The sequence below is a fragment of the Halichondria panicea genome, chromosome 3, assembly GCF_963675165.1.
Source record: "Halichondria panicea chromosome 3, odHalPani1.1, whole genome shotgun sequence".
In the NCBI taxonomy this organism is placed as follows: Eukaryota; Metazoa; Porifera; class Demospongiae; order Suberitida; family Halichondriidae; genus Halichondria; species Halichondria panicea.
Window position 1 is genome coordinate 916,728 of NC_087379.1, and position 25,006 is coordinate 941,733.

The 25,006-nt window shown below is 42.1% G+C and overlaps 5 protein-coding genes across 7 annotated transcripts; 2 read left to right on the forward strand and 3 right to left on the reverse strand.

Moving 5' to 3' along the window:
• Positions 1-6: 6 nt before the first annotated feature.
• Positions 7-3,018, reverse strand: LOC135333304 (serine/threonine-protein kinase WNK1-like). The gene is made up of 3 exons (XM_064528263.1): positions 2,912-3,018; positions 1,364-2,742; positions 7-1,004 (listed from the first exon to the last, which is right to left on the reverse strand). The coding sequence occupies exons 2-3, from the start codon at positions 2,729-2,731 to the stop codon at positions 69-71; spliced, it is 2,304 nt and encodes a 767-aa protein (XP_064384333.1). The 5' UTR covers positions 2,732-2,742; positions 2,912-3,018; the 3' UTR covers positions 7-68.
• Positions 3,019-3,100: 82 nt separating this feature from the next.
• LOC135333071 (CWF19-like protein 1) lies at positions 3,101-6,462 on the forward strand. The gene is made up of 11 exons (XM_064528001.1): positions 3,101-3,108; positions 3,173-3,257; positions 3,324-3,402; positions 4,121-4,228; positions 4,292-4,398; positions 4,460-4,588; positions 4,640-4,811; positions 4,996-5,135; positions 5,377-5,661; positions 5,764-5,856; positions 6,160-6,462. The coding sequence occupies exons 1-11, from the start codon at positions 3,101-3,103 to the stop codon at positions 6,295-6,297; spliced, it is 1,344 nt and encodes a 447-aa protein (XP_064384071.1). The 3' UTR covers positions 6,298-6,462.
• Positions 6,463-8,130: 1,668 nt separating this feature from the next.
• LOC135333349 (bcl-2-like protein 1) lies at positions 8,131-24,900 on the reverse strand. 3 transcript variants are annotated; one of them, XR_010393829.1, is made up of 2 exons: positions 8,521-8,990; positions 8,131-8,421 (listed from the first exon to the last, which is right to left on the reverse strand). XR_010393829.1 is itself a non-coding variant. In XM_064528327.1 (2 exons), exons 1-2 carry the CDS (start codon positions 24,757-24,759, stop codon positions 8,260-8,262), a joined length of 636 nt encoding a protein of 211 aa, XP_064384397.1. In that variant the 5' UTR covers positions 24,760-24,900; the 3' UTR covers positions 8,131-8,259. The 3 variants fall into 3 exon arrangements, 2 of the variants coding, with proteins under 2 accessions (XP_064384397.1, XP_064384398.1); XM_064528327.1 differs by lacking the exon at positions 8,521-8,990 and adding an exon at positions 24,286-24,900; XM_064528328.1 differs by lacking the exons at positions 8,131-8,421; positions 8,521-8,990 and adding exons at positions 23,924-24,185; positions 24,286-24,899.
• LOC135333302 (probable serine/threonine-protein kinase drkD) lies at positions 15,991-19,533 on the reverse strand. Its single transcript, XM_064528261.1, has 3 exons — positions 19,442-19,533; positions 17,774-19,278; positions 15,991-16,918 (listed from the first exon to the last, which is right to left on the reverse strand). Exons 2-3 carry the CDS (start codon positions 19,265-19,267, stop codon positions 16,007-16,009), a joined length of 2,406 nt encoding a protein of 801 aa, XP_064384331.1. The 5' UTR covers positions 19,268-19,278; positions 19,442-19,533; the 3' UTR covers positions 15,991-16,006.
• Positions 19,541-23,864, forward strand: LOC135333031 (uncharacterized). Its single transcript, XM_064527968.1, has 3 exons — positions 19,541-19,624; positions 19,744-20,799; positions 20,934-23,864. The coding sequence occupies exons 1-2, from the start codon at positions 19,541-19,543 to the stop codon at positions 20,758-20,760; spliced, it is 1,101 nt and encodes a 366-aa protein (XP_064384038.1). The 3' UTR covers positions 20,761-20,799; positions 20,934-23,864.
• Positions 24,901-25,006: the final 106 nt, after the last annotated feature.

Sequence of the window (25,006 nt, forward strand, 5' to 3'; positions counted from 1 at the left end):
TATTAATTTTCACTCAAAAATCAACATTAACTTTTAGCCATACAAAATATTATTATCCACAACAATAATCAAGAAATAGTTGTTGCACTTTTAATTTTGATACTAATTTTATGCACGGTAGATTGTGTTTCTCTTTCTTTGTTCCATCCCCCAATCATAAGGCACTCTGTTGGAGACAGTGACACAGAGGCAGCGTCTGCTATAGGAGATGGTAGATCACCAACGTAGAGCCAGGAGTCCATCGAGGACGAGTAGGAGTAGATCCTTTGAGTGACTTCACCTTCACTATCCTCTCCACCAACAGCAAAGAGGGTGTCGAATATCGTTACAGGGGAGGAACAGTAAGACGGTGTGTTGGATATTGTATTCCAGACAGAGTCGGCTTTGTTGGCACTCCCATCATCCTGTCGGTCTGCTGAGATGAGCTTGTCGACTTGAGCAGCACACACCTTGTTTAGAAAATTGCCGTCACTTCCCCCCATTAGGTACACTGTTTTGTTGTAGACAATTCCTCTTTGGTCATAACAAGCATACGGTAGTCTGTCTGTCTCGCTCCACTGGGAGGTGCTGATGTTGTAGATCTCAACGTTATCAGTGAAGTCGCCATCGTCCAACACACCTCCTGCTACGACCAGATGTGTTTGGAGACTAACGACTGCTGGTGAATACCTCGCTGTGGGCATGGGTGGGATCGTCCGTTTCCAGTTCCTTCCTTTGTTAAACACATGTACCACGTTGGATTTAGAGAAGGATGAATCCAAACCACCAACTGCTGCCAGTTCACCTTTGACCTCTCCTAGACCAAAATAGCGTACAGGAAGTCTGGGCAGAGTTGACCAAACATCTTGTGGCGGATCGTAACAGTGGACGCAGTACTCGTCATCATCGTCATAACACATTCCTCCACCATAGTAGACCTTGCCATTGATGGTTACCGCTCGCCCATGAGACCTCTTCACTGGAGTCTCAGAGCACTGACTGTAGGACAACTGAACCTGTAGGGACTGGAGAATACAGAGAGTCAATAACTTGTGTGTTGCATGTAATTATAGGCATTTGAAATGTAACTTTACTGTTTAGTAAATCATCATACCATGCTTACCATAGCAACCAAAAATATGATTACAAATAGTATCAATCCTGCGGGAAAAATCTAAATTCTAATTTGGCCCTTATATTGAAGTGGCAGATTAATATAGTCAATGTTATTTGTACACGTACTAGAGCTACATTATATGATTACCGAGGCACCGCAAAAAAAGTTTTTCAGAATTTACTTGGCGCTCAATTGGAGCAGTAAGCTTTAGATTTGGAGTAGGCACAACTTCTATATAGAGCAGTAATAATTAGTTGATGAGCTCACCTGTGGTTTGCTGGTCAGGTAGTCTTTGGTTTTGGTCAGTTGGTTGTTCAAACTCTGAATGGTGGTTTTATTCTTCTGAAGGTAAGTGTCCTTGGAGGCAAGCATCGAATCTTTGTCAGCAATAGTCAAATCTTTGACAGCAAGCATCGAATCTTTGTGAGCAATTTGTTGTTCCACCTCTTTAGTGAGTTGCATATATTGAGTTTCTAGTTTAACCATCATGTCCTGATTTAAAATCAACTGGCCTTTAAGATTTTCAACGATAGCTTGATTTTGTTCCGCTTCAACAGAGTGCACCAATTGCATACGCTCGACAGTGTTTTCACTTTCTTCTTCTTGTCGTCTTTTCTCCTCCGCCAGTGCCTCGTTCTCTCCTGCTTTCTCCTGGATTGCCGAATCCTTCCTCACAACCTCTTCCTCAAGCTCCCTCTTCTCTGTCAGTAGGGCACTCACTCGCTGGAGCATCTCCACTCTGTTCTCAAAGGAGGGAGGGTGTTCAAGTACCACACCCACCATCCGACCCACTATCTCCGCTGCTCTAGGCCTTTGTTGAGGGTTGTTGCTGAGACAGCGCATGATGAGGTCCATCAGAGGGTGGTCTGGGGGAATCTTTCGAAGAAAATGTTCACGTCGTTCAGCTTCTGTTACTGGTATCAGACCATTGGGATCGGTAGGATCGATTCGTGTCTGGCCGATACTTGGTAGTGGCCACTCTGCTGTGAAGGTGTGAATCATCATGATCCCAAAGGAGAACACATCCACACTGGTGTCATAGTGGGGGTCGGCAATCATCACTTCGGGGGGCATGTACGCTGGGGTACCAGGGGTCTCCGTCATTCGACTCACTTGAAGGGGGGTCAGGTTCAATATTCGAGCAACCCCCAGATCGGATATCTTGGCCGTCATGTTGGTGGACAAGAGGACATTGTTGGCTGAGAGGTCTCTGTGCACAATGACTGGTGTTTGGCCATGAAGGTAGACCAGGCCCAGTGAGACGTCATGGAGGATGGAGAAGTTGATCTCATCGGGGAGAATACCGTAGCGCTCGAGACAGCTGGTCAAGTTGGTGGGGAGGAACTCCATGACTAGGATGGGGAACTGAGAGCCTTCCTCAAAACAGACTCCCAGAAACTGGACAATGTTGGGGTGCCTAGTTTGACTGAGCAGGTGACACTCCTCCAGATACCTTCGTGCTGCATGCCCGATTCCAGTATCGTAGAGAACTCGGTAAAGCTTCTTGCCGGCACATTTCAGTCCTCGATACTCTAGCTCCATGACAACAGCGTAGGAACCTCGTCCAAACTCATTCTCAGTGATGCGAACATGTCTCAGAGTGAACTGTTCGAAAGCTTGTGGATTTACAGCCATTGTCTTGGTTACTGTGGGAATAGAAAAGCACGCAATATTAAAAATGCAATCCAGCTAGATATACAACAAAAAAGAATCCTTTCACTATGTACGTCTAGATATTATTGCCAAGACTTGAAAAACAAAGCCTTACAGACAGTGAGGCTCAGGTTTACAGGACAGCTATTCAGTTGATCTTACCTGTACTGTATAGAAAGCTTGGTAGAGGTGAAGTTACAGTACAGAGAGATAGAGAACTGTAGCAGCCAACGTGCAACCAATTGGCCAACACAATGAAAAAGTCAAGAACGCCCTTCTTTGTACAAGCAAAAGGGGGCGTGGCTAATTGCAAGGTTTTGTGCATTATTTAGAATACCAACCAAGTCAAGGATGAAAATGTAAGGAGCTAGCTAGCTCTAGTGCAAGTGTACTCACCTAGATCTCCTTCTCCCCCTCACTCAGTCTGGTGTGTGGAGATGTGGAGGGTCACTTCAAGCAACTGTTTAGCAGAGTCCAGAGCATCCTCTCCAAGAACAAAGACTTTGAGGTAGCTACATACAATGGATGCACACACTCACTGCAGTGCCAGTGCATTTATTGTCCCTTTATGTAGCTGCTGTTGTGTGTTGGATCTTTCTTTAGCTCTGACTGCCAGGAGGAGTGGAGCAAGTATCGGGAGGGGGTGGAAACAGGTAATTAAACGATGATATGGCCAGGGGATAACTTTGATAATTCCCTCTGATTTTTCCCCAGACATGTTTGGTACAAGATCATGTAGATAATTTTGTCTACTTTTATATTTTTGAATTGGTGCAGGCTGACATATTAAAATCAATGTTTGCATGGTTGCTTTACTCTGTGCTGTAGCTAGCTAGCTAGTTATACAAAGTCAAAGATAGTAAGAGATTCTCATAGTGCTAGCTATAGTGCAGTGCAAGTAGGAGCCTTGGCACTGAGCATTGTCTGGCTCCAGCTAGCTCTGTGGGTATGGCTTTAGCCGTTTGTGGTCTTGGAGGAGGAGTCAGGGCGGGGCTCAGAGTGTTTGCTAGATCAGCATTTCTTTGACAGCGTGGAACTAGAGAACTCTGGCGTTGAAAGGTAAGCATTAGTACCTGTAGCTAGCTAGCTATTGACAGAGCAAGCTTTTCCACAATGCTTTCTTTTTACTTTCTGATAGTTTGAACGTGAGTTGCCATGGTAGAGGAGTAAATACAATTATAGCTAGCCAATCACATAGGATATATAACACTCATACTATGGTTGCTAGGGATTTATGGCAACGTAAACCACACCTCGCCCTCGGGCTACGCCCTTGTGCTTGGTGGGTTTACTGCCATAAATCCCTAGAACCATAGTATAACTATAACTTAAATCACCTTCCTCTGACATTTATCACATCCCCATGCACAGTGCCTCTACCGACGTTCATCCTTGGCCCGTGTTGGACTGAGCATGGCCAGTTCTATGGAGACTTGTCATGTGATGGAGGAGAGCTTTGCCCCAATGTCACATGTCTAGGTACAGTGTATGCATGTTGTTAACCACTCTATCAGTATACACATGAGTCACACTCCATTACAGGTCAGCGTGGAGTGTACAGTGCGTCCAGTGGTCTGAGGGTGGCCTATCTCAGTGGGAGCTACCAGGGGAGGACCTATCAGCATCAAGACAAGGGAGATAATCTATTGGTCAGTTCTCTTCTCAATCACCTGGAGGAGTTGTTGAACTAGTTTTTGTTTCTCCCTCTAGCGACCATATTTCACTGACTCTGATGTGTCCTGGCTGGAGGGTCAGTGCAGTGGAGAGGGCTACCGTGGAGTGGACATTCTCCTCACCTCTGATTGGCCCGGGGCAGTGGACAAGTTCACAGTGGCTCCTGTGAGACCTACCTCCCAGTTATTGTAGGATGGACCAGTACCTTAATAATACCTTATGCTCATGCAGGACGGACTGGACCTGAGTGCAGTGGGGGCAAAGCCTCTGAGTAAACTGGCCATGTGTCTCAAGCCACGCTACCATTTTGCAGCTCTACACCAAACCTTCTATGAGAGAATACCGTACAGGTACAGTACGTCCATCCCTGTAATATTAGAGTACTTGAGTTTACTCCTTAAATAGAGTTCTGTTGTCCAATTTCTTGAAGTCCGTTCAGATAGTATGATCAATTTTCCAATGTGATTTGACCAGCGATACAATAAGAGATATGAGAGTATCATAATTATTTTAGATGTGTGCTGTAATTATACGTACATGTTACATGTCCTCATCTTTAAATCCCTACACAGTAATACCTCCACAACTTTTGATGCTAACTGTATTGTGCTTCATTTCATGTAGGAATCACAAAATCCTCCAAGGCAAGCCACATCATGTGACACGATTCTTAGCTTTGGCTCAAGTGGGAAATCCAGACAAGAAGAAAAGAGTGAGTTGAAATCATTCTAGTCCCATTAGTATTACATGTTATTAATGATGACATCATCTTCATACCTGCAGTACCTGTATGCATTCTCTGTCACACCCATGAGCTCCATGGACGAGAAAGAGCTGACTCAGCAACCACCCACTGCCACCAACTGTCCCTAAATTGAACTGTCAAATCTTTGGTAAGGAAAACTTCGTAATGTGGGGGCCAATCATTATACATCTAAGAGTCCTATCTCTAGATATCACCATTTGTGTTGTGGTTCAAATCCACCATGTTTGCAGAGGTCAAAGTTTGTTGTGTACCTACCCCACACACTGTGCAGAGGGAGTCTCAAGAGGAGGCTGGGCCTAACTTCTTCTTTGATCAGAGGGCTCTTGATTCCGCTCATCGAAAACAGAAGAGACAACAGGACGGAGGACACCCTGCAAAGAGGCGACCCCCTCCCCAGCCCAGGGGGCCGTGCTGGTTCTGTCTGGGGGGCAAGGTGGTGGAGAAACATCTCGTGGTCTCCATCGGAGATCATGTGAGATAGAGTGTGTTGTACTTGCTAATACTGCACATACAAAATACAATGTAGCTCACAAATAGCAGACCACTAACAGTTTGTATTGTATACCCTATATAGACGTACCTGGCTTTATCCAAGGGTGGGATGGTACCAGAGCATGTGCTGGTCCTACCTATCGGTCACTATGCAGCCTCCACTGACGCACCACCAGTGAGTTCATGTGCTGTGTGTACCACTGCTGTGTGTGTATAGTCATTGTTTGTATTGTGGAGAGTATGTTTCCATGCTCTGTGTGTACTATTTAGCAGTCTGTAGCGGTCAGCCTGTAAGCAGGCCACCCTCTATAATACAGCCAGGTTAATGGGACCCAAGTCTCCATAGCATGTGTTTGGACCTGTGTTAGCAGACCACCTCTTTAGTACAACCACTGTTCTGCCCACTGTGTAAGCAGAGATCACTATACCATATATCATGCATGTACACTGTATAACCTGTGCTCTATTACTTTAAGAGGTTTTGGAGGAGCTTGGAAAGTTTAAGAGTGCTCTGAGGAAGTACTTCAACAGCAAAGATCAGTCGTGTGTCATCTTCGAGAGAAACTACAAATCACAGCATCTTCAACTACAGGTCAGTACCGTCAAGGCCGTATAGAGAAGTGGTCGATACGCCCTCGGTATACTGGATAGAATCATATGGTCTGATGTAGTTTTTGACATAATCGTATATGATGTTCTATAGCGTCTTTTTTCGACATTATGACCTATTCGTAGATGTGTTGACTGATAGTTGTGTATGGTTAGTGTGTGATGGTAATGGTGGTCACTGTAGGTTATTCCAGTGACCAAGATTCCATCTGATGCTCTGAGACAAGCCTTCATAGATTAAGGGCGGAGTATGGGGGTGTGGCTTGAGACTGTGCCCAGGGAAACACCACCCTCAGAGGTAACACACACACATCATAGCTGTACCATGTTCTACGTACCATTCTCTAAGCCTTTTAGTGATCAATTTTGCTACACACACACACACACACCTCCCCTCCCACACCACATGCACACACACACACACACCCCGCATACATACTGCCCACACACACTGCCCACACACACACACACACACACACACACACACACACACACACACACAGCTTGCGTACACTGGTGTCCCATATTTCCTGGCAGAGTTTGATGGGGGAAATGTGTTCACAAGACCATTTTCTCACCAACTCACGCAGACAAAAAACCAGATCACTGAATATAGGTTATAGTATGTTTCTACTACTGTGAGCTCATGAGGTAAACATCACTCTCAAGTGAGTAGGTGAGTAGGTAAGAACATATCCGTGAGTCTCGTCACACCGACCATGCACACTTCTAACCTTTCTATTGCATACTCAGCAAATGTCTCTTCCACAAATCTGTCATCCTACCTATCGAGTGAACACACAAACTGTTCTAACCACCAGCCAAAATATCTACTCCACCAATACCAACGGCAGTACCAACAACAATACTGGTAAGTTAATAGTCTCTATCTCTTCTCCTGCTTCTTAAAGCTGCTCGTATTAATACAGTATCAAGTACAATGTATCAGCAGCTACTATACGTGTGTATAGCGTGCTCAACTAACCCCCTCCCCCCCCACACACACACACAGTGGCATATGAGAGCAGGACTCCATCTGCTGCCACTGTTGCCCACAGCCTGCTCCCACCTCCCTCAGCGACGCCCTCACAGTCCTCTGACAGTACAAAGGTCAAGAAGTACGAGAGCATGAAGGTGAAGGACATTGAGAACTAAATCACTGACACTTGCAAAAAAAAAAACATTAGTAGTGTACTCTATTTATTCTTGTATGAAAGAGCAATGTTGTTTTGTCGTAGCGATTATCTTTAGAATCCGATAGTCTAATTTAATGTATAATAATATTATTATTAAACATTCAATAATAATTATTTGTGTGTAAATTAATGTCTCAAGTTGCATGATTGTATAATAATGCGTACTGTGTGCAAGATTCATAAGCAGTTCGACTGGTACATGCATGCACACTATTTATATACAGCTAGCTATAATTATACGTGTTTTTCAACGTACATAATAGTTAGACACTGTTTAGGAAGTTTCTACATGATTTAGAAGCCCAAAGGGCTGGTTGTAGTATCCCGAACACAGTGAGGGTTCTACTAGCCCTGAGGACTTCTAAATCATGTGGAAACTTCCTAAACAGTGTCTAAGCATTTTAGATCATAGCAACCATGAGTATTTAGCCAATCAGATTTGAATGTTCTTATCTAATCTTTGCTACATGATTTTCTAAGTGAAATACATGATTTTCTATTGAAGTACATGATTTTCTAAATTGGATAGAACATTTCCTCTAACCAATCAGATTGCAGTATTTATGGCAAACATGATCTAAACATGTATATACTCAACTCTTATTAAATTAATCCTATAATTATTATTAATGGATGATAATAATTAATTATAAGAAACTTTTTTAAAACATTAATTTGCTATTAAAAAAAATTGTAAAAATAAAACTACTAAGTGATTGTGAAGGAGAGATTGAGTGAGGTCGATCCGAATTAAGTGATTCAGCAAAAGTGTTCTATTTGAATGTGAGAGCTCCTACTAGGGCAACTCCTAAGCTGATTGCAGCCACTGTACATGTGAGCCAGCGAGTAGGGTGGCGGTTCTCAGCTCTCTGGTTTTCAGTTCTCTCTTTGGCTTTCTCAGAGGCATCAATACTCACTGCTCCCTTGATGGCACCCTGGATGTGGAGAAATAAAAGTCAACAAAAAATATAAAACATGCAGTCAAATACAGTAGTCAAATACTTAATCTACACATGCATACAACAATCTCTTACCCAACCGCCATGCTCGAGAATCCACTGAGTGAAGTTGTGAAGAAATGTTGTCTGCCATCCAACGATACTGTCTATCAAGGGAGTCTTGTTCTCTTCATACAATCATTTCGCTAGTATGCTCGTGAAGAACAACAGCACTGTCTTGATATTCAGCATAGAGTTGTTGGTGAGATATGTCCAGCGTCTTCACTCGGCCCTCAATTTCTTGTTGATGCTTCAGTTTCAGGTCTTTACAGCAAGTTTCCAGCGTCGAAATCGCATCTTTAAAGTCTTTATCCTTCGCAAGGAGACCCCTCATAATTATAAGCTTGGCGTGGCTGTAGTTGCATTTCAGTTGTATCCCGTCTCTCTTCAGTATAAAATCCACGAGATGATGGCTGATGGCACTGCTTTGGGTTTTGATTTGGTGAAGGTCCTCTCTTAAATGGGCCATAGTTGAAGGAGACTTGAGTGGAGACTGGTTGATTGGAGCGGAAGTTGGTTGGTCGGGATAACATTGATACACACTAATACAAAGAGCCCTCCTTATATAGTACACCCAAACCAAGGAATTTGTGGTTTTATCAACATGTGTCCGGTGTTCTCTGATTGGCTGCTCCAATAAATTGAAATATGAATATCATTAAATCTACCACTAAGGAATGTGCTTGAAATTGCAGCTCTGTGCAGGCTCTGTGCGCATGCGCCTTAATTGCATGCAAAATAAAATTGTTTTTTTTTACAAACACAAAATTATTACTGCAAAATTCCTTTCAATAAAACCCAATGTTATTGTCCCTAACAGTTTGTGGTGACTCTTTTCTGACTAGTGCTCTCATTTATCTCCTGTGAGGGTGGGGTATTGTAATCACGGTGACTTTATTAATCACTTACTCACTGTACTTGGTATCGTCTAGCCTCCTTCACTGGCCTCACTCTCACACATTTACTCACTCACTTGTACTTGGCATTGTCTAGCAGCGCTGTCTTTCTTTCCTCTCCTCCTTGTACTCTGCAACATAGGTTTACTGTATCAACCACTACCAGAACAATGCTTGAAAATATAAAAACTTGTGAGTAGACCAACCTACCCCCCTCGACTTCAATTGTAAACAAAAGATAAACAAAAGTTCCTATCAAAATAATGGCACAATAATTATAAGACTGGCTAGTTACGTTATCGACTCACAGAATGTTGAGGTTCTCTTCCACAATTCTCTGTAGCACAGTCTCTTCGTCGTTCTTTACTTCCTCCCTTGAGTCTGTCTCTGGCCCTCCTTCAACAACCCCTTCTCCCCATTGCCAGCTCCTTAGCCTTACCACGATATCTGGGGACATAAATAACTACATGTCTACAGAGGATTTTATATGCTACTTAAATACAGCCACTGTGAACACCTCATTCATGCACACACTGTGGGTGTGTGTTTACTTGCCGTTGATATAAAATGTGTATCAATCAATCTGAAGTCTTCTGTATGGGCTTAAAAAGAGGCCTGATTCTGAAAAAGCACCACTTATAATCATAGATAGCCAATGCTTTTTTCCTAAAAATAAAAATGGACAATGTGGACCGGAAACTAATTGCTGATTTATACACACTGTATGGTAGCACACCAACAGCTACTAAATGCATATTTTAGGTTCCTAACTTCAATAATGGCCTCTGTTTTGAGATGTCTTGCAAACTAGTCTGACCTTGGCATTCTGAGAGAGCTGCAGTGATGGCTGTATTGTATGAGTGCCACCAGCCGAGGTACTGGACCAGAGAGATGACGCTGATGGCCACACCCACAACCACTCGGATGTCCACCTGGGGGTCACTTGACGACGGTCGTGGTGATGCTACACTGGCTCTGTGGGGGGGCAGTAACTTATTGTGTGAGTGTGTGTGGTGGGCGTACGATGTGAAAGATGCTACCGTATAGCGGGTATATTTCGAGGGTATAAATTTTTGCGGATGGACCTCTACAAAGGATTTCGCGGATTTTATGTTCGTAGTCTGAGTTCCAGCCTTTTAGCGCATGCGCACATCAACATGCATGCAGCTGTACCTCCACACCATTAGCCTCAAATCCAGGCCTAGCCTGTATAAATCGGTGAGACCAGCAGCACTGGAGAACAACGCTGACAGAGCACCGGACACCAGGAGAACAGTTAATGTTAGTGTCTTCATCACTCGGTAAAAAAATTAATGATTGAAAAAAGTGCGGTGGACACACTAAAACCGTCGCATATAGCACGCTTTTTTGAAAAAGTGTGCTATATGCGTGCTGTTTATTTTTTATGGTTTTTTTTATAATGTTATGCCAAGAGACACTATACTATAGCGACACTAGCACAGTGCAGTTTGCAACATTCCTTAAATTATAAAACAATTGGCAAAAGCATCTTCTCTAAAGATAATGACGGCCACAAAAAATGTTACCCTCACTAGCACTATAATTATGAGCATTACTTTTCGTCGTCAGTTGGTCTCGTTGGTGAGAGTGAAGTGTGTATCTCTGTCCTTCTTTGCTGCCTTTCATTAGGTAGCAGCCCTACTGTCTTTCATTAGGCAGTAGCAAACGGTTTACTTTTTATCTGCATGTAGTACAGTTCAGTGTGTACAATAATAATTATATGTATTTTTTCTTTAATGCAGAGCATGAGGTGCATACCAACTAGCAGCTGAGAGCTAATATTAAGATTATAGTAGCGTATAAATTAACAGGATGTGTGCCCTAAAGTACCTGCGCAGGTATAGGCCCACATGCACATGCTGCTTGCAGTATCTATATAATAGGAAGTGAAGTTTTGTTTTGTGCACACTTAATTTAAGGGTAAACTTCTCTATTTTGTGACATTTACTTTTATTACGAGTGTTGCAAGCTGTGCTGTGCTAATGCCTCTTGCCATGTTATGCTTTCGCTCAATATAGAGTGTAATAATTATAGTATATGATGAATTTTACATAAACTTACAAGAAGCATGCGTCTATTGTTGTATTATGTGGTTTACTGGGGGACCTCAATTATAATTTATTATGGCGAAAACGAGCTAGCCCCTTGTGCAATTACTGCATGGCATGGTCCATGCATGCAGATGTGATATATTATTATATATACACTATATTAATTGCACTGCTTCGATTTCCTGTGCAAGAAATACTTCTGCTGTGCTCCAACTGTATGAACATGCAACAAAATGTAGTATATATATAGCTACTGCCCAGTGGCGTGTACAATGGGGGGCTTTGGGGGCTTGAGCACCCCCCTGTCCTCCCAGACAACCATGAAACTAATCGTATCACTCAGTAGCTAGCTAGCTAACTGTGCAGCTCTATCTCATTGACACAACGATTACAGTGCAACAACCAAAGAGAGTAGAACTTTTGATTTTTTACGTTTTTGTGAATATCTTCTAAACTAAATGTGATTGGAACAATTTGAGTGCAGGTACTGAAAGTTCAACTCTTGGCGCTTCCATTGGACCACCACCTGTTACATCATATGACATCATCACTCCAAGATGGCTGCTACAATATGTGTACATTGAAAATATGTTAGGCATGAAACTATCTTATATGTTTGAGTTAAGATCTGAAATTTGTTATGCAAGTACTTCATTACCTTGCACATCTTTTGAGCTCTTACAGAAGTGCAGGCTACTAGTAAGTTCTGAGATATACAAAGTTTTGTAAATTTATAGTGCCAAATGTGTTAGACATTGATTTTTCTAGTTCATGCTAGTTAAGGTCTGATTTTTGGAGAGCATGTACTCCAATAGTATACTTTTCATTTGTACTAACTTACAGGAGCTAGACCAGTCTCTTCTTTGCTAGAGCGGCCCTTCTTGTCAAAAATGGTGATTTTAACTGATTTTCTTGGTTTCTGTTGCGTAGTAGTGTAAATTGCCACGCCCCTGTGACACATTATGACTGATTAACTGGGTGTAGTTGCAAGTTAGACATCACATGAGCTTGGATGTAGCAAATAAAGACAAGATGATTTGTGATGTCACAAATCAATGAATATCATTGCTTACGTCAGCAAAAACGGGCAAAGAGCAGCAAAATGGAGCAAAATCACCATTTTTGACAAGAAGGGCCGCTCGAGCCAAGACAGAACTCTTTCAGCTACTGTGAGTTAGTACACACGAAAAGTATACTATTGGAGTACATGCTCTCCAAAAATCAGACCTTAACTAGCATGAACTAGAAAAATCAATGCCTAACACATTTGGCACTATAAATTTACAAAACTTTGTATATCTCAGAACTTACTAGTAGCCTGCACTTCTGTAAGAGCTCAAAAGATGCGCAAGGTAATGAAGTACTTGCATAACAAATTTCAGATCTTAACTCAAACATATAAGATAGTTTCATGCCTAACATATTTTCAATGTACACATATTGTAGCAGCCATCTTGGAGTGATGATGTCATATGATGTAACAGGTGGTGGTCCAATGGAAGCACCAAGAGTTGAACTTTCAGTACCTGCACTCAAATTGTTCCAATCACATTTAGTTTAGAAGATATTCACAAAAACGTAAAAATCAAAAGTTCTACTCTCTTTGGTTGTTGCACTGTACAAGTCATGACCACGCCCAATTGAGCATGTGCAATCAGTATTGCCATTCCAATGTTGTTATGTAATGCTAATTGCATGCATAATAGATCCTCTGCACTATCCCAGTCACCTCTTGCTCCACTGAGAGATACTGAGAAGCAATGACTAACACTAGAATGACTGGACATCCCCATTGTGATTGACCAGTTTGCTAGGATGTACCCCAGAAGAATAGTGCATGGAGATCCTACAAGATGACTGACTCATAATTATGTCTTATTATCACGCTATGCATGCATTAGATCCCATTTGAGTGTATTTACTATGAGCTATAGTACCGGTACTATAGATTACTCTGGGCTACAAACTACAACATTATACATTATATTGTCATTTACAAGAAGATACACAGAAAAATTATTGTAGCTAGATGCTTTGTCTAGTAACATAGTAACAGAACTAGAATGGAAGAGAGAAGCTCTAGAGGAGAATAGTAGGAGCCGCTCTTTTCTTAGGCAGTGTGCTGTACTTTTTTGCTAGCCTCTACACAGGCTCTCCTTTTTCTGTTCTTTATCACAATCGTTATCACAATCGTTCAATAAGATAAAATACTGTATTAATCGTTCAATGAGATAAAATACGGTATTAATTGGAGGAATAAAGAAAGAAATAGACGTAGAGTAGGAAAAAGGAGAGCCTGTATCGGGAAGTCGCGTGAGGGTAGAAGGGTGGTAGAAGTGTGAAAATGAGCGTGGGCATGCTGAGCTAGAGATGTTGGACTGCCCACGCAGAGATCTATGACTAATAAAACTTTGCCTGCAGCAAGCTGGACATGGACTTGGAACTGGAAGTTTGCAAGCACTATAGCTAGCTATACCTTAGGCTTAGCTAGATGATCTACTAGTTATGTGTTCAGATTATATCAGACTATCCACCTTTTCTTGTGTCTTTCTACATACTATAGTCTACTGATAGTATAGATCTAGTCATCATTATCATATAGCAGGTAGCTACTTCCACCAGAGCTGGCCACGCTGGTTCTCTGATCTGACTTGCAGCACAGCTTGGTGGTTGTCTCAGTACGTACAGTCTTATTAATTAACTCTGAATGCGTGGGAGAATATCTTACGTCACGATTGTGGGCTACATATCGCCCACGTTCATAAAAATCCTTGCGGATCACGCGATTTCCCGAACCAGGCCTTACTTTTTCTTAACTGTACGCCCATTTCTTTCTTTGCTGCCTCACTATGTCTTTCTTATGATTTATGGATGAACAGTGACAACAGCAAGAAAAAGTAAGGCCTGGGATCGAGGCTACTTTTTTGCTGCAAGGCTGCATGGGGGAGGAGCTGGATGTATGAAAGATACGCCGCAATAAATGCGGGGGCGTAAAATCGCGCGCGCTATGCGTGCGGCTCCATTTTTTTCTGTACTTTTGAGCACCCTCCTGCTTCAATCTCTAGAAACGCCCCTGCTGCCTATATATATTATAGTGCTACAATACGATAATGCTAGGTAGTGTTCATTTATTTGTTCTCACTCAGCTAACTTGTCTAGATTAAAAGTTGTCAGCAGAAATTAATCTTTTATTCCTTCACAATCACTTCAACTGATGTATATTTCCATGAGCTGCAGTCCAATGTTAGATGATGTACTGGGTCTATTAAAGCACATTCATAGTTCAATGTCATCAGCAGTTGGAGTTGATAGAGTTTTCGTAAACCACATATCATTTTCGTTATTGTAACATGTGTTGAGGCTCAACTGACCATCCCACAGCGCATTGTTGGGAAAGAAACTACGGTGTTTTATATGCCAGTCATTAGGTGTGGCCACACTATCACAAAAGTAGTCATTTCTCACAAATGGAGGAGAACCATAGGTGTTCCCCTCATCACAAGGACAGCGCCCGCTAGGGGCACTGTCAGTATTATTAGTGGTTCCATGGAACAGACCACTGGCAAAAGTCCATAATTATATGTGTGCGTGGAGATGATTGCCCATGCGTGACACTGAGTCCATCGACATATGCAACATCGATAGCAATATTCGTACCTCCATAATATCCATATAGAATGCCAAGTTTTCTCCCCACAACAACCAGATCACTGAATATAGGTTATAGTATGTTTCTATACTACTTTGAGCTCATGAGGTAAACAGCACTCTCAAGTGAGTAGGTAAGAACATATTCGTGGGTCTCGTCACACCGACAATAAACACCTCTATAACCTTTCTATTGCATACTCAGCAAATGTCTCTTCCACAAATCTGTCATCATACCTATCGAGTTAACACACAAACTGTTCTAGTTCCTGGAACAATACGTACGGACGTTTCTCTCTCCAATTTGGAAGGTAATTACAAACCAATTAATGACATGTTGAATGCTTTTATTGGTTGCAATATCGGCTGCAGGGAGGTGTTGGCTGATCCTCTCGTTCTGAATCTGCCCAATCAGATCAACTGGATGTCGTGTCTGGCAACAAAGGACGAGGAGACGAAATCTGCTCTAGAAATGAGGAAGAACTTTGAACCATTAATTCATTTGATTTTACTGTCATTATAGACTGTCCACTTTCACCTTCACTTTTGTAAATATTTCCATACAATGATTTCTTATATCCCACAGAGTGTGTTGTATGTATTGTTGCTAGGTCTTGTGCATTTGGTCATGTTTTGTGTTGTTGTTATAATACGAGAAAATAATTATGTGAAAAAATTGTTGTCCATCAGTATGCAAGTACATGTAGTTCAATGGGTATTTTGCAATATCTATTTCATCTACGTATATACGAAGCCCATCATTGCAATCATAATTACTAATTACGTACATGCTTGTTCATGCAATGCAAACATCTCATCGATCACAGTATATGAATAATAATTTTTTTATCTTGAACATTTAAGCCAAACAATTATATAATTATATAATTATATATACCTAAACACTCAAAAAATAGTTGCTGTGATACTAATTTTATACACGGTAGATTGTTTTTCTTTTACATTGTTCCGTCCCCCGATCACGAGGCACTGTGTTGGAGACAGTGACACAGTGGTAGCGTATGCTATAGGAGATGGTAGATCACCAACGTAGAGCCAGGAGTCCATCGAGGATGAGTAGGCGTAGATCCTTTGAGTGGCTTCACGTTCACTATCCAGTCCACCAACAGCAAAGAGGGTGTCGGATATCATTACAGGGGAGGGCCGGTAAGACGGTGTATTGGATATTGTATTCCAGAGAGAGTCGGTTTTGTTGGCACTCCCATCATCCTGTCGATCTGCTGAGATGAGCTTGTCGACTTGAGCAGCACACACCTTGTTTAGATTCTTTCTATCAGATCCCCCCATTAGGTACACTGTGTTGTTGTAGACAATTCCTCTTTGGTCATAACAAGCATACGGTAGTCTGCCTGTCTCGCTCCACTGGGAGGTGCTGATGTTGTAGATCTCAACATTATCAGTGATGCTACCAGAGCCTACACCTCCTGCTACGATCAGATGTGTTGGGATACTAACAACTGCTGGTGAATGCCTCGCTGTGGGCATGGGTGGGATCGTCTGTTTCCAGTTCCTTCTTTTGTTAAACACATGTACCACGTTGGATTTAGAGAAGGATGAATCTATACCGCCAACTGCTACCAGTTCACCTTTGACCTCTCCTAGACCAAAATAGCGTACAGGAAGTCTGGGCAGAGTTGACCAGATGTCTTGTGGCAGATCGTAACAGTGGACACAGTACTCATCATCACAGACTCCTCCACCATAGTAGACCTTGCCATTGATGGTTACCGCTCGCCCAACATTCATCTTCACTGGAGCCTCAGAGCACTGACTGTAGGACAACTGAACCTGTAGGGACTGGAGAATACAGAGAGTCAATAACTTGTGTGTTGCATGATTGTGTAGCTTGTAATTAAGAGCATTTGGAATGTATTACCATAGCAACAAAAAATATATGATCAGTAATCGATCCTGTGGGACACAAATTATTCTAATTTGAGGGTTATTTATATAATAGTGATTATCATACTGCAACATAATATATTCACAGATTATACGGTAGCCGATTGATTCTTATTGCCGAGGCATCGCAAACAGAATTTTCAGAATACCTTGGTGGAACGTTAATATACACAACAACTTCCATTCTAAACCTAGGCACTGCATAATGTACTTGGCGATCAATTGGAACATTAAACAGTTACCGTAAAAGACCTCGATTTACAGCGACCCTCTAAAATATGCGACACCCAATTATTAATGTCGTATTCTAAACATGTAAAGGTAAATGTAGCCACTCCCTAGCCTCGATTGTAGCCCACTGGAAAATCAGTGTTTTTAAGCGGCCTGAAATCAAGGCAAGTAGACTCTGTAAAGTTACCTCCAATTAGATGCGACCGTCTAAATATGCGACACCAAGACTTCAATATAAATGTTCAACCTCTGGCTTTGTAATTATTAAAAAGTGTCGCTTTAAATCGAGGTCTTACGGTACTTACTTCTATTAGAGTGGTGATACAATAAGAGACATGTTTAGGTGCAGTGGCGTAGGAAGCAATTTCTCAATGGGGGGGGGGGGGCTGTAGTTTATTTAATGATAAGTGTAAGGCTATCTACATAGTACAGCTTGGATAAGTTATCTCTACTTAGAAATATGGGGGGGGGGGCTCGATCCAGCCACTGCACTTAGTGGTACAGTGTTGATGAGCTCACCTGTGGTTTGCTGGTCAGGTAGTCCCTGGTTTTGGTGAGTTGGTTGTTTAATCTCTGAATGGTGGTTTTATTCTTCTGAAGGGATGTGTCCTTGGAGGCAAGCATCGAATCTTTGTTAGTGATAATAGAGTTTTTGTCTGCTTGCTCTTGTTCCACTTGTGCAGTGAGATTGGTGACATCTGTTTCCAGTTGAGCTATTTTCGTAGCTTTAGATACAAGCTCGTTGTGAGTGTAGTTGACGTTGGCAATTTGTTGCTCCACCTCTTCAGTGAGTTGCTTACATCGAGTTTCTAACCTAGCGATGGTAGTATCTTTAGAATTCACCAGTGCATCTCTTGTGGCAGCCAATGATTCTTTGAGCTCCAATTCAACTCTGAGATCCTCTATCTCCACAACTAGTTGATCAGTTTCCACAGAGTGCACCAACTGCATACGCTCGACAGTGTTTTCACTTTCTTCCTCTTGTCGTCTTTTCTCCTCCGCCAGTGCCTCGTTCTCTCCTGCTTTCTCCTGGATTGCCGAGTCCTTCCTCACAACCTCCTCCTCAAGTTCCCTCTTCTCTGTCAGTAGGGCACTCACTCGCTGGAGCATCTCCACTCTGTTCTCAAAGGAGGGAGGGTGTTCAAATACCACACCCACCATCCGACCCACTATCTCCGCTGCTCTAGGCCTTTGCGGAGGGTTGTTGCTGAGACAGCGCATGATGAGGTCCATCAGAGGGTGGTCTGGGGAAATTTTTCGAAGAAACTCTTCACGTCGTTCAGCTTCTGTCACTGGTATCAAACCATTGGGATTAGCAGGATCGATTCGTGTCTGGCCGATACTTGGTAGTGGCCACTCTGCTGTGAAGGTGTGAATCATCATGATCCCAAAGGAGAACACATCCACACTGGTGTTGTAGTGGGGGTCGGCAATCATCACTTCGGGGGGCATGTACGCTGGGGTGCCAGGGGTCTCTGTCATTCGACTCACTTGAAGAGGGGTCAGGTTCAATATTCGAGCAACCCCTAGATCGGATATCTTGGCCGTCATGTTGGTGGACAAGAGGACATTGTTGGCTGAGAGGTCTCTGTGCACAATGACTGGTGTTTGGCCATGGAGGTAGACCAGGCCCAGTGAGACGTCATGGAGGATGGAGAAGTTGATCTCATCGGGGAGAATACCGTAACGCTCGAGACAGCTGGTCAAGTTGGTGGGGAGGAACTCCATGACTAGGATGGGGAACTGAGAGCCTTCCTCAAAACAGACTCCCAGAAACTGGACAATGTTGGGGTGCCTAGTTTGACTGAGCAGGTGACACTCCTCCAGATACCTTCGTGCTGCATGCCCGATTCCAGTCTCGTAGAGTACTCGGTAAAGCTTCTTGCCGGCACATTTCAGTCCTCGATACTCTAGCTCCATGACAACAGCGTAGGAACCTCGTCCAAACTCATTCTCAGTGATGCGAATTTGTCTCAGAGTGAACTGCTCGAAAGCTTGTGGATTTACAGCCATTGTCTTCGTTACTGTGGGAATAGAAAAGCATGCAATATTAAATAGGCAATCAAAACAGAAAAAGTCAAATAATTGTTATAGCAAATAAAAAGAATCCTTTTTTGCATGCATGGAAGTAAAGCATTATTAGCTGCCTTACAGGATACGCAGTTACAGTATTATAATTATTCTTACCTGTAAAGAATCTGAAAGCTTGATCTTTGTGCAGTGTGAAGTATGTAAACAAAAGTTCGTGTACGAGATACGCCCTTCCTTTTTGCAGCAAAAGGGGGTATGGCTCAGAGAGCTTGCACATTATTTAGAATACTACAAGTCAAGGATGAAAATCAGAAAATCAAGCTCAACTCTCTTCAGCTGGTATGCTTAGACTAGAGCATTCAGTACTAAAGTTACTACTGATGAGTGATTGTATAATGTGTTTGAAGTGATTGCATGGAACAGTATTCTATTATGTGTTGTATTTGATTGCTGAGTAGAGCAACCAACTAATCTCATCTGTCCCCTCCTCCCCACACGTACACAGAACAAGGTGTCCGTACGTAACCATCAACCGCCCACCTTCCCCCTGCCACCCTGGAGAGTATGTGTTATCCTACAGGATCAGTTATCCGGACACCGCCAATTTTGGAGTATCGTCCTCTCAGAGTATCAGTGTACAACGTAGACAACTTGGCCTGGTGGTCAACCAGCAACCCCTACTCGGTAACACCACCTTTATTCTCTACCCCTATCCCAGTGTGAGCCTTGTGGACATGAGCAGTGGCAGTGTTGTTGAGGAGAGAGGATGGAGGAACAACAATTGGACTGTCGTTGCTAGTATCAGAACAGATGCCGATCGTGGCAAAGAAGTCGGGAGATATGAAGAAACCATCGAAGGAACTTACGCTGTTTTCAGAGACATTGAGATAAAATCTGCTGGCGATTACGTGCTTTTGTTTGAAGCGTATGCCGAACCTGCAGAAGCTGATCTAAGGTCGTCAACTGTGTACTCTGACCTCTTCACTATTACCCAGCGTCAAATCACAAAGTTAGATATCACTTATGATGTAGATTTCAACACGACCATTGGAGATCAAAAAGATGCATTCAGCACTGCATTCCAGGTCAAATTCCGATCTTCTTATCCTCAAGTTGAGATTATTAACGTGACCCTCACAGAAGGTAGCATCATTGTTGGTGTGACAGTAACAGCAGTGAACCCAGTACAACTATCCTCTCTTATCGCACACTCCACCGCAAGCTCTAATTTTGAAAATCTCCAGTTTATTTTCAACGGTACAACATTGACACCGTTTAACGTGACTCAAGACCCAGCGTTTCCAGTGGTGATCCCAACACTACCACCAAGCATCCTTGAAGAACATTTTGTACTCATACTAGCCATTGTGATACCTGGTGTGGTGCTCATTGTGTCATTCTTATTTATGCTGGTCGTCTGTTGCTGTGTGTGTCATCACAAGAAGAACAGGAAATCACTTAAGCTGGATATTTAACTAGCTGGTACGCATCCTATCATCAATTATAGCTGTTGCGTAAGTGAAAATAATAAATGGAACAGTATAAATGCTGTGCTTACATGTACGTATGTATGTTCATCGTAATTATTAACCTTTGCTGGCACCAACCAACTAATCTCAACTGTCCCCTCCTCCCCACACGTACACAGAACAAGGTGTCCTCACATGATTCAGAGAAACGATACGTAACCAACAACCGCCCACCTTCCCCCGGCTCTGTCACTGACTACTATCTCCTCCCAGACAGAAATGGAAAAGATGTCGACACCCAATCCTTCGAATCCCACGAGCTCAACTCTCTGGCCTCTACTCCAGTTAGTCAGAGGAAGACAAACGTCCTAGTCTCTAAGAGTGTGGATGTCAAAGTCAGAGCAAAATCTATCAAGACTCCGGACGTGTTCTTCGCCAATCCCAGCGCAGAGGAGGCACTAAAGGATGAGAAGTTGGAGACACTAGATACCAATTTTGATGAAGTGGTTCATTTGCCAACCACTAGCCAAAATATCTACTCCACTAATACCAGCGGCAGTACCAACAACAATACTGGTAAGTTAATAATCTCATCTCTCCTTTGTTTCCAATACATGTACCTTTGAAAGCTGTTCGTATTAATACAGTATCTAGTACAATGTATCAGCAGCTACTATAATTATATATATCCCACCCTCTTACTGTATTATAGCATGCTCAACTAACCCCCCCCCCCCACTCACACACACACACACACACACACACACACACACACACCTTGACTGATGCCTAGGCTAATTCTACCATAGATTGAAAAGGAAGGGGATTGGAAACGACCAGGCCCCCCTGTGTAAAAGGTTGAAACACTCCGCGTTATATTTCACGCTCGCAAATATTTTCGTGGTTGATCGTTTTGTGTTGTATTTTAACTGTTTCTAGCTCTCCTATCCACTAGCGATCACTCAGGGGCTGGGAGGTACTCTAGAGAAGTAAGTTTATACCACTGACAAGCTCTGAGTCCGTTGTCTTTACTCTGTTTCCAATTTTTGTTGAGTTAAGCTTGAATTACTCTATGTCAACTTTTCTCTTTCCCTGCTGTGAAGTCAAAACAGCAAAGTACATTGCTTGACTTGGTTATTATGTATCTAAGTGCTACATAGAATGGCTTCATGCTATGGATAAGCTGTACTGTTCATAAACGTTTGCAGTATAGTCCTTCAAACTGCTTTAGTGTACTTTCAGTATACTTTTAGACACACCACGGGCCTTGACCTCCCACGACTTCATAGTAAGGGCTATTCCTTCTTTTATAGCATTTATTTGTTTAGTGATAGTGGCTGCGTGGCTTAGTCGACTTTTTAGAGCTAGATTCTCTTTACTTTTTAGAAAAATCAACATTAAAAGTGATCAATTTCACTGTTTCTATGCACAGCACATTGTAGAGCAGTCAAGACAGGTAATGAGCATGCTGACTATAAAAACAATCCTTTGTAGTTTTAGCCACACCCTATAACGCGGAGTGTTTCACGCAAACATTTTCGTTTCCAATCCCCTTCCTTTTCAATCTATGATTCTACACACACAGTGTCAACACTAATTAGGCCTACCACAATAACTAGATAAGACCCTAGGTTATTTCCCCCTAAAATACCACAACCCAATAGGCACATGACCCTAAGAACCTCTAAATAACAAAGCCAAGTAAACTACAGCAACCCACTCCAAAGAACATAAGATAAGTCCCAAAACCAGTACTGTAATTGAATAGCTAAGCATACCCAAGATGTAATAACTATACATAATTATTGTAACTATGTATATATAGATATTTACTGTGGATGCATGAACAAGATAAACCATTGAAAAGCTAAGCATACCCAATGTGTATACATAATAATAAGCTGTGTAACATACTAAGTTGTGTACAAGTATCTATACTTATATATAAGACTGTGGATGCATTGAACGAGTGGAGAGAGTTGGTACCATCAAAGATCTTTAATCCCCATTCCCGAATCTCAAGGTCGGGCGTTCAAGTGCTCCTTTGGTGTTATCTTAGCTCGTATTTAACTAAAAACTGCTTATAATTATTATAAGGTAACCCATTAACAAAAGTAAGAAGTACAATACATATCCCGTTAACAAAATGGATACATATAGCTATTTAAGATGTGGATACATAGCGACGTTTAAAGTAAGATGTGGATACATAGCTACTCATAAAGTAAGACAATTATGGACACACAGTTACTAAGGTGTGGATATACACAGTTACGTATAAATATTACCACCATACACCCACACATTATACACTGTACCCAAAATCACCACTGCGCCCACGTAAAAAATTAACATATCAACCTCAACAACACAAAAATAGATTAACAGTACATGTAACAGTACATGGTGTGCTCCATGTATCTGAACATTAGTAATAATCACATTATATACATGTATACATCCTGTCCTCTACATGTCATAATTATGACCTACATGTAGCTAGTAGCCATAAAAACAGTTAGTCCATCCCAAATCAAACTACCTGAAGAAAAATGGCAAGCAAAGCACTGTAAGTCAAATATTGCAACCCGTGTAACATTATAACAATTATAATTATTATAATAATTACAGCTTATAATAATACAACAGAGATAGGATTCCTTTAAATTCATGTAAACTAAATTGAGCATTCCGTGTTGAGTGTACGGTAAGATGGCGGCCGAAAAGCCAACATCCCCCAACTATACCTTTTGTATACTTTCTCAAAAAACACACACACACACACACACACACACACACACACACACAGTGGCTAATATAGCAGGACTCCCTCTGCTGCCACTGTTGCCCACAGCCTGCTCCCACCCCCCTCAGCCACACCCTCACAGTCCTCTGAGAGTACAAAGGTCAAGAAGTACGAGAGCATGAAGGTGGAGGACATTGAGAACTAAATCACTGACACTTGCAAAAAAAACATTAGTAGTGTACTCTATTTATTCTTGTATGAAAGAGCAATGTTGTTTTGTCGTAGTGATTATCTTTAGAATTCGATAGTCTATATAGCTATTAATTATACGTGTTTTTCAACGTACTCAACTCTATATAATTAATGCAACCCTTTATTATAATCATTAATATTAATGATAATAATTATAACAAACTTTTTTGAAAACATTTGCTATTAAAAAGAAAATTGTAAAAATAAAACTACTAAGTGATTGTGAAGGAGAGATTGAGTGAGGTCAGTCCGAATTAAGTGATTCAGCAAAAGTGTTCTATTTGAATGTGAGAGCTCCTACTAGGGTAACTCCTAAGCTGATTGCAGCCACTGTGAGCCAGCCAGTAGGGCGGCGGTTCTCAGCTCTCTGGTTTTCAGTTCTCTCTTTGGCTTTCTCAGAGGCATCAATACTCACTGCTCCTTGGATGGCACCCTGGACATGGAGAAATAAAAGTCAACAAAAAATAAAAAAACATGCAGTGAAATAAAGTAGTCAAATACTTAATCTACACATGCATACAACAATCTCTTACCCAACCGCCATGCTCGAGAATCCACTGAGTGAAGTCGTGAAGAAATGTCGTCTGCCATCCAACGATACTGTCTATCAAGGGAGTCTTGTTCTCTTCATACAATCGTTTCGCTAGTACGCTCGTGAAGAAGAGCAGCACTGCAATCTTGCCCCACTTGATGTCGTCTACCATGAGCCTGGAACAAGAGTCTTGATATTCAGCATAGAGTTGTTGGTGAGATATGTCCAGCGTCTTCACTCTGCCCTCAATTTCTTGTTGATGCTTCAGTTTCAGGTCTGTACAGCAAGTTTCCAACGTAGAAATCGCATCTTTAAAACCTTTATCCTTCTCAAGGAGACCCCTCATAAGCTTGGCGTGGCTGTAGTTGCATTTCAGTTGTATCCCGTCTCTCTTCAGCATAAAATCCACAAGGTGATGGCTGATGGCACTGCTTTGGGTTTTGATTTGGTGAAGGTCATCTCTTGAATGGGCCATAGTTGAAGGAGACTTGAGTGGAGACTGGAGAGAGTGGAGGATCGAGTTGATTGGAGCGGAAGTTGGTTGGTCGGGATAACATTGATACACACTAATACAAAGAGCCCTCCTTATATAGTACACCCATAACCCAAGAATTTGTGGTTTTCTCAACATGCGTCCGGTGCTCTCTGATTGGCTGCTCCAATAAATTGAAATATGAATATAATTAAATCTACCATTAAGGAATGTGCTTGAAATTGCTTTT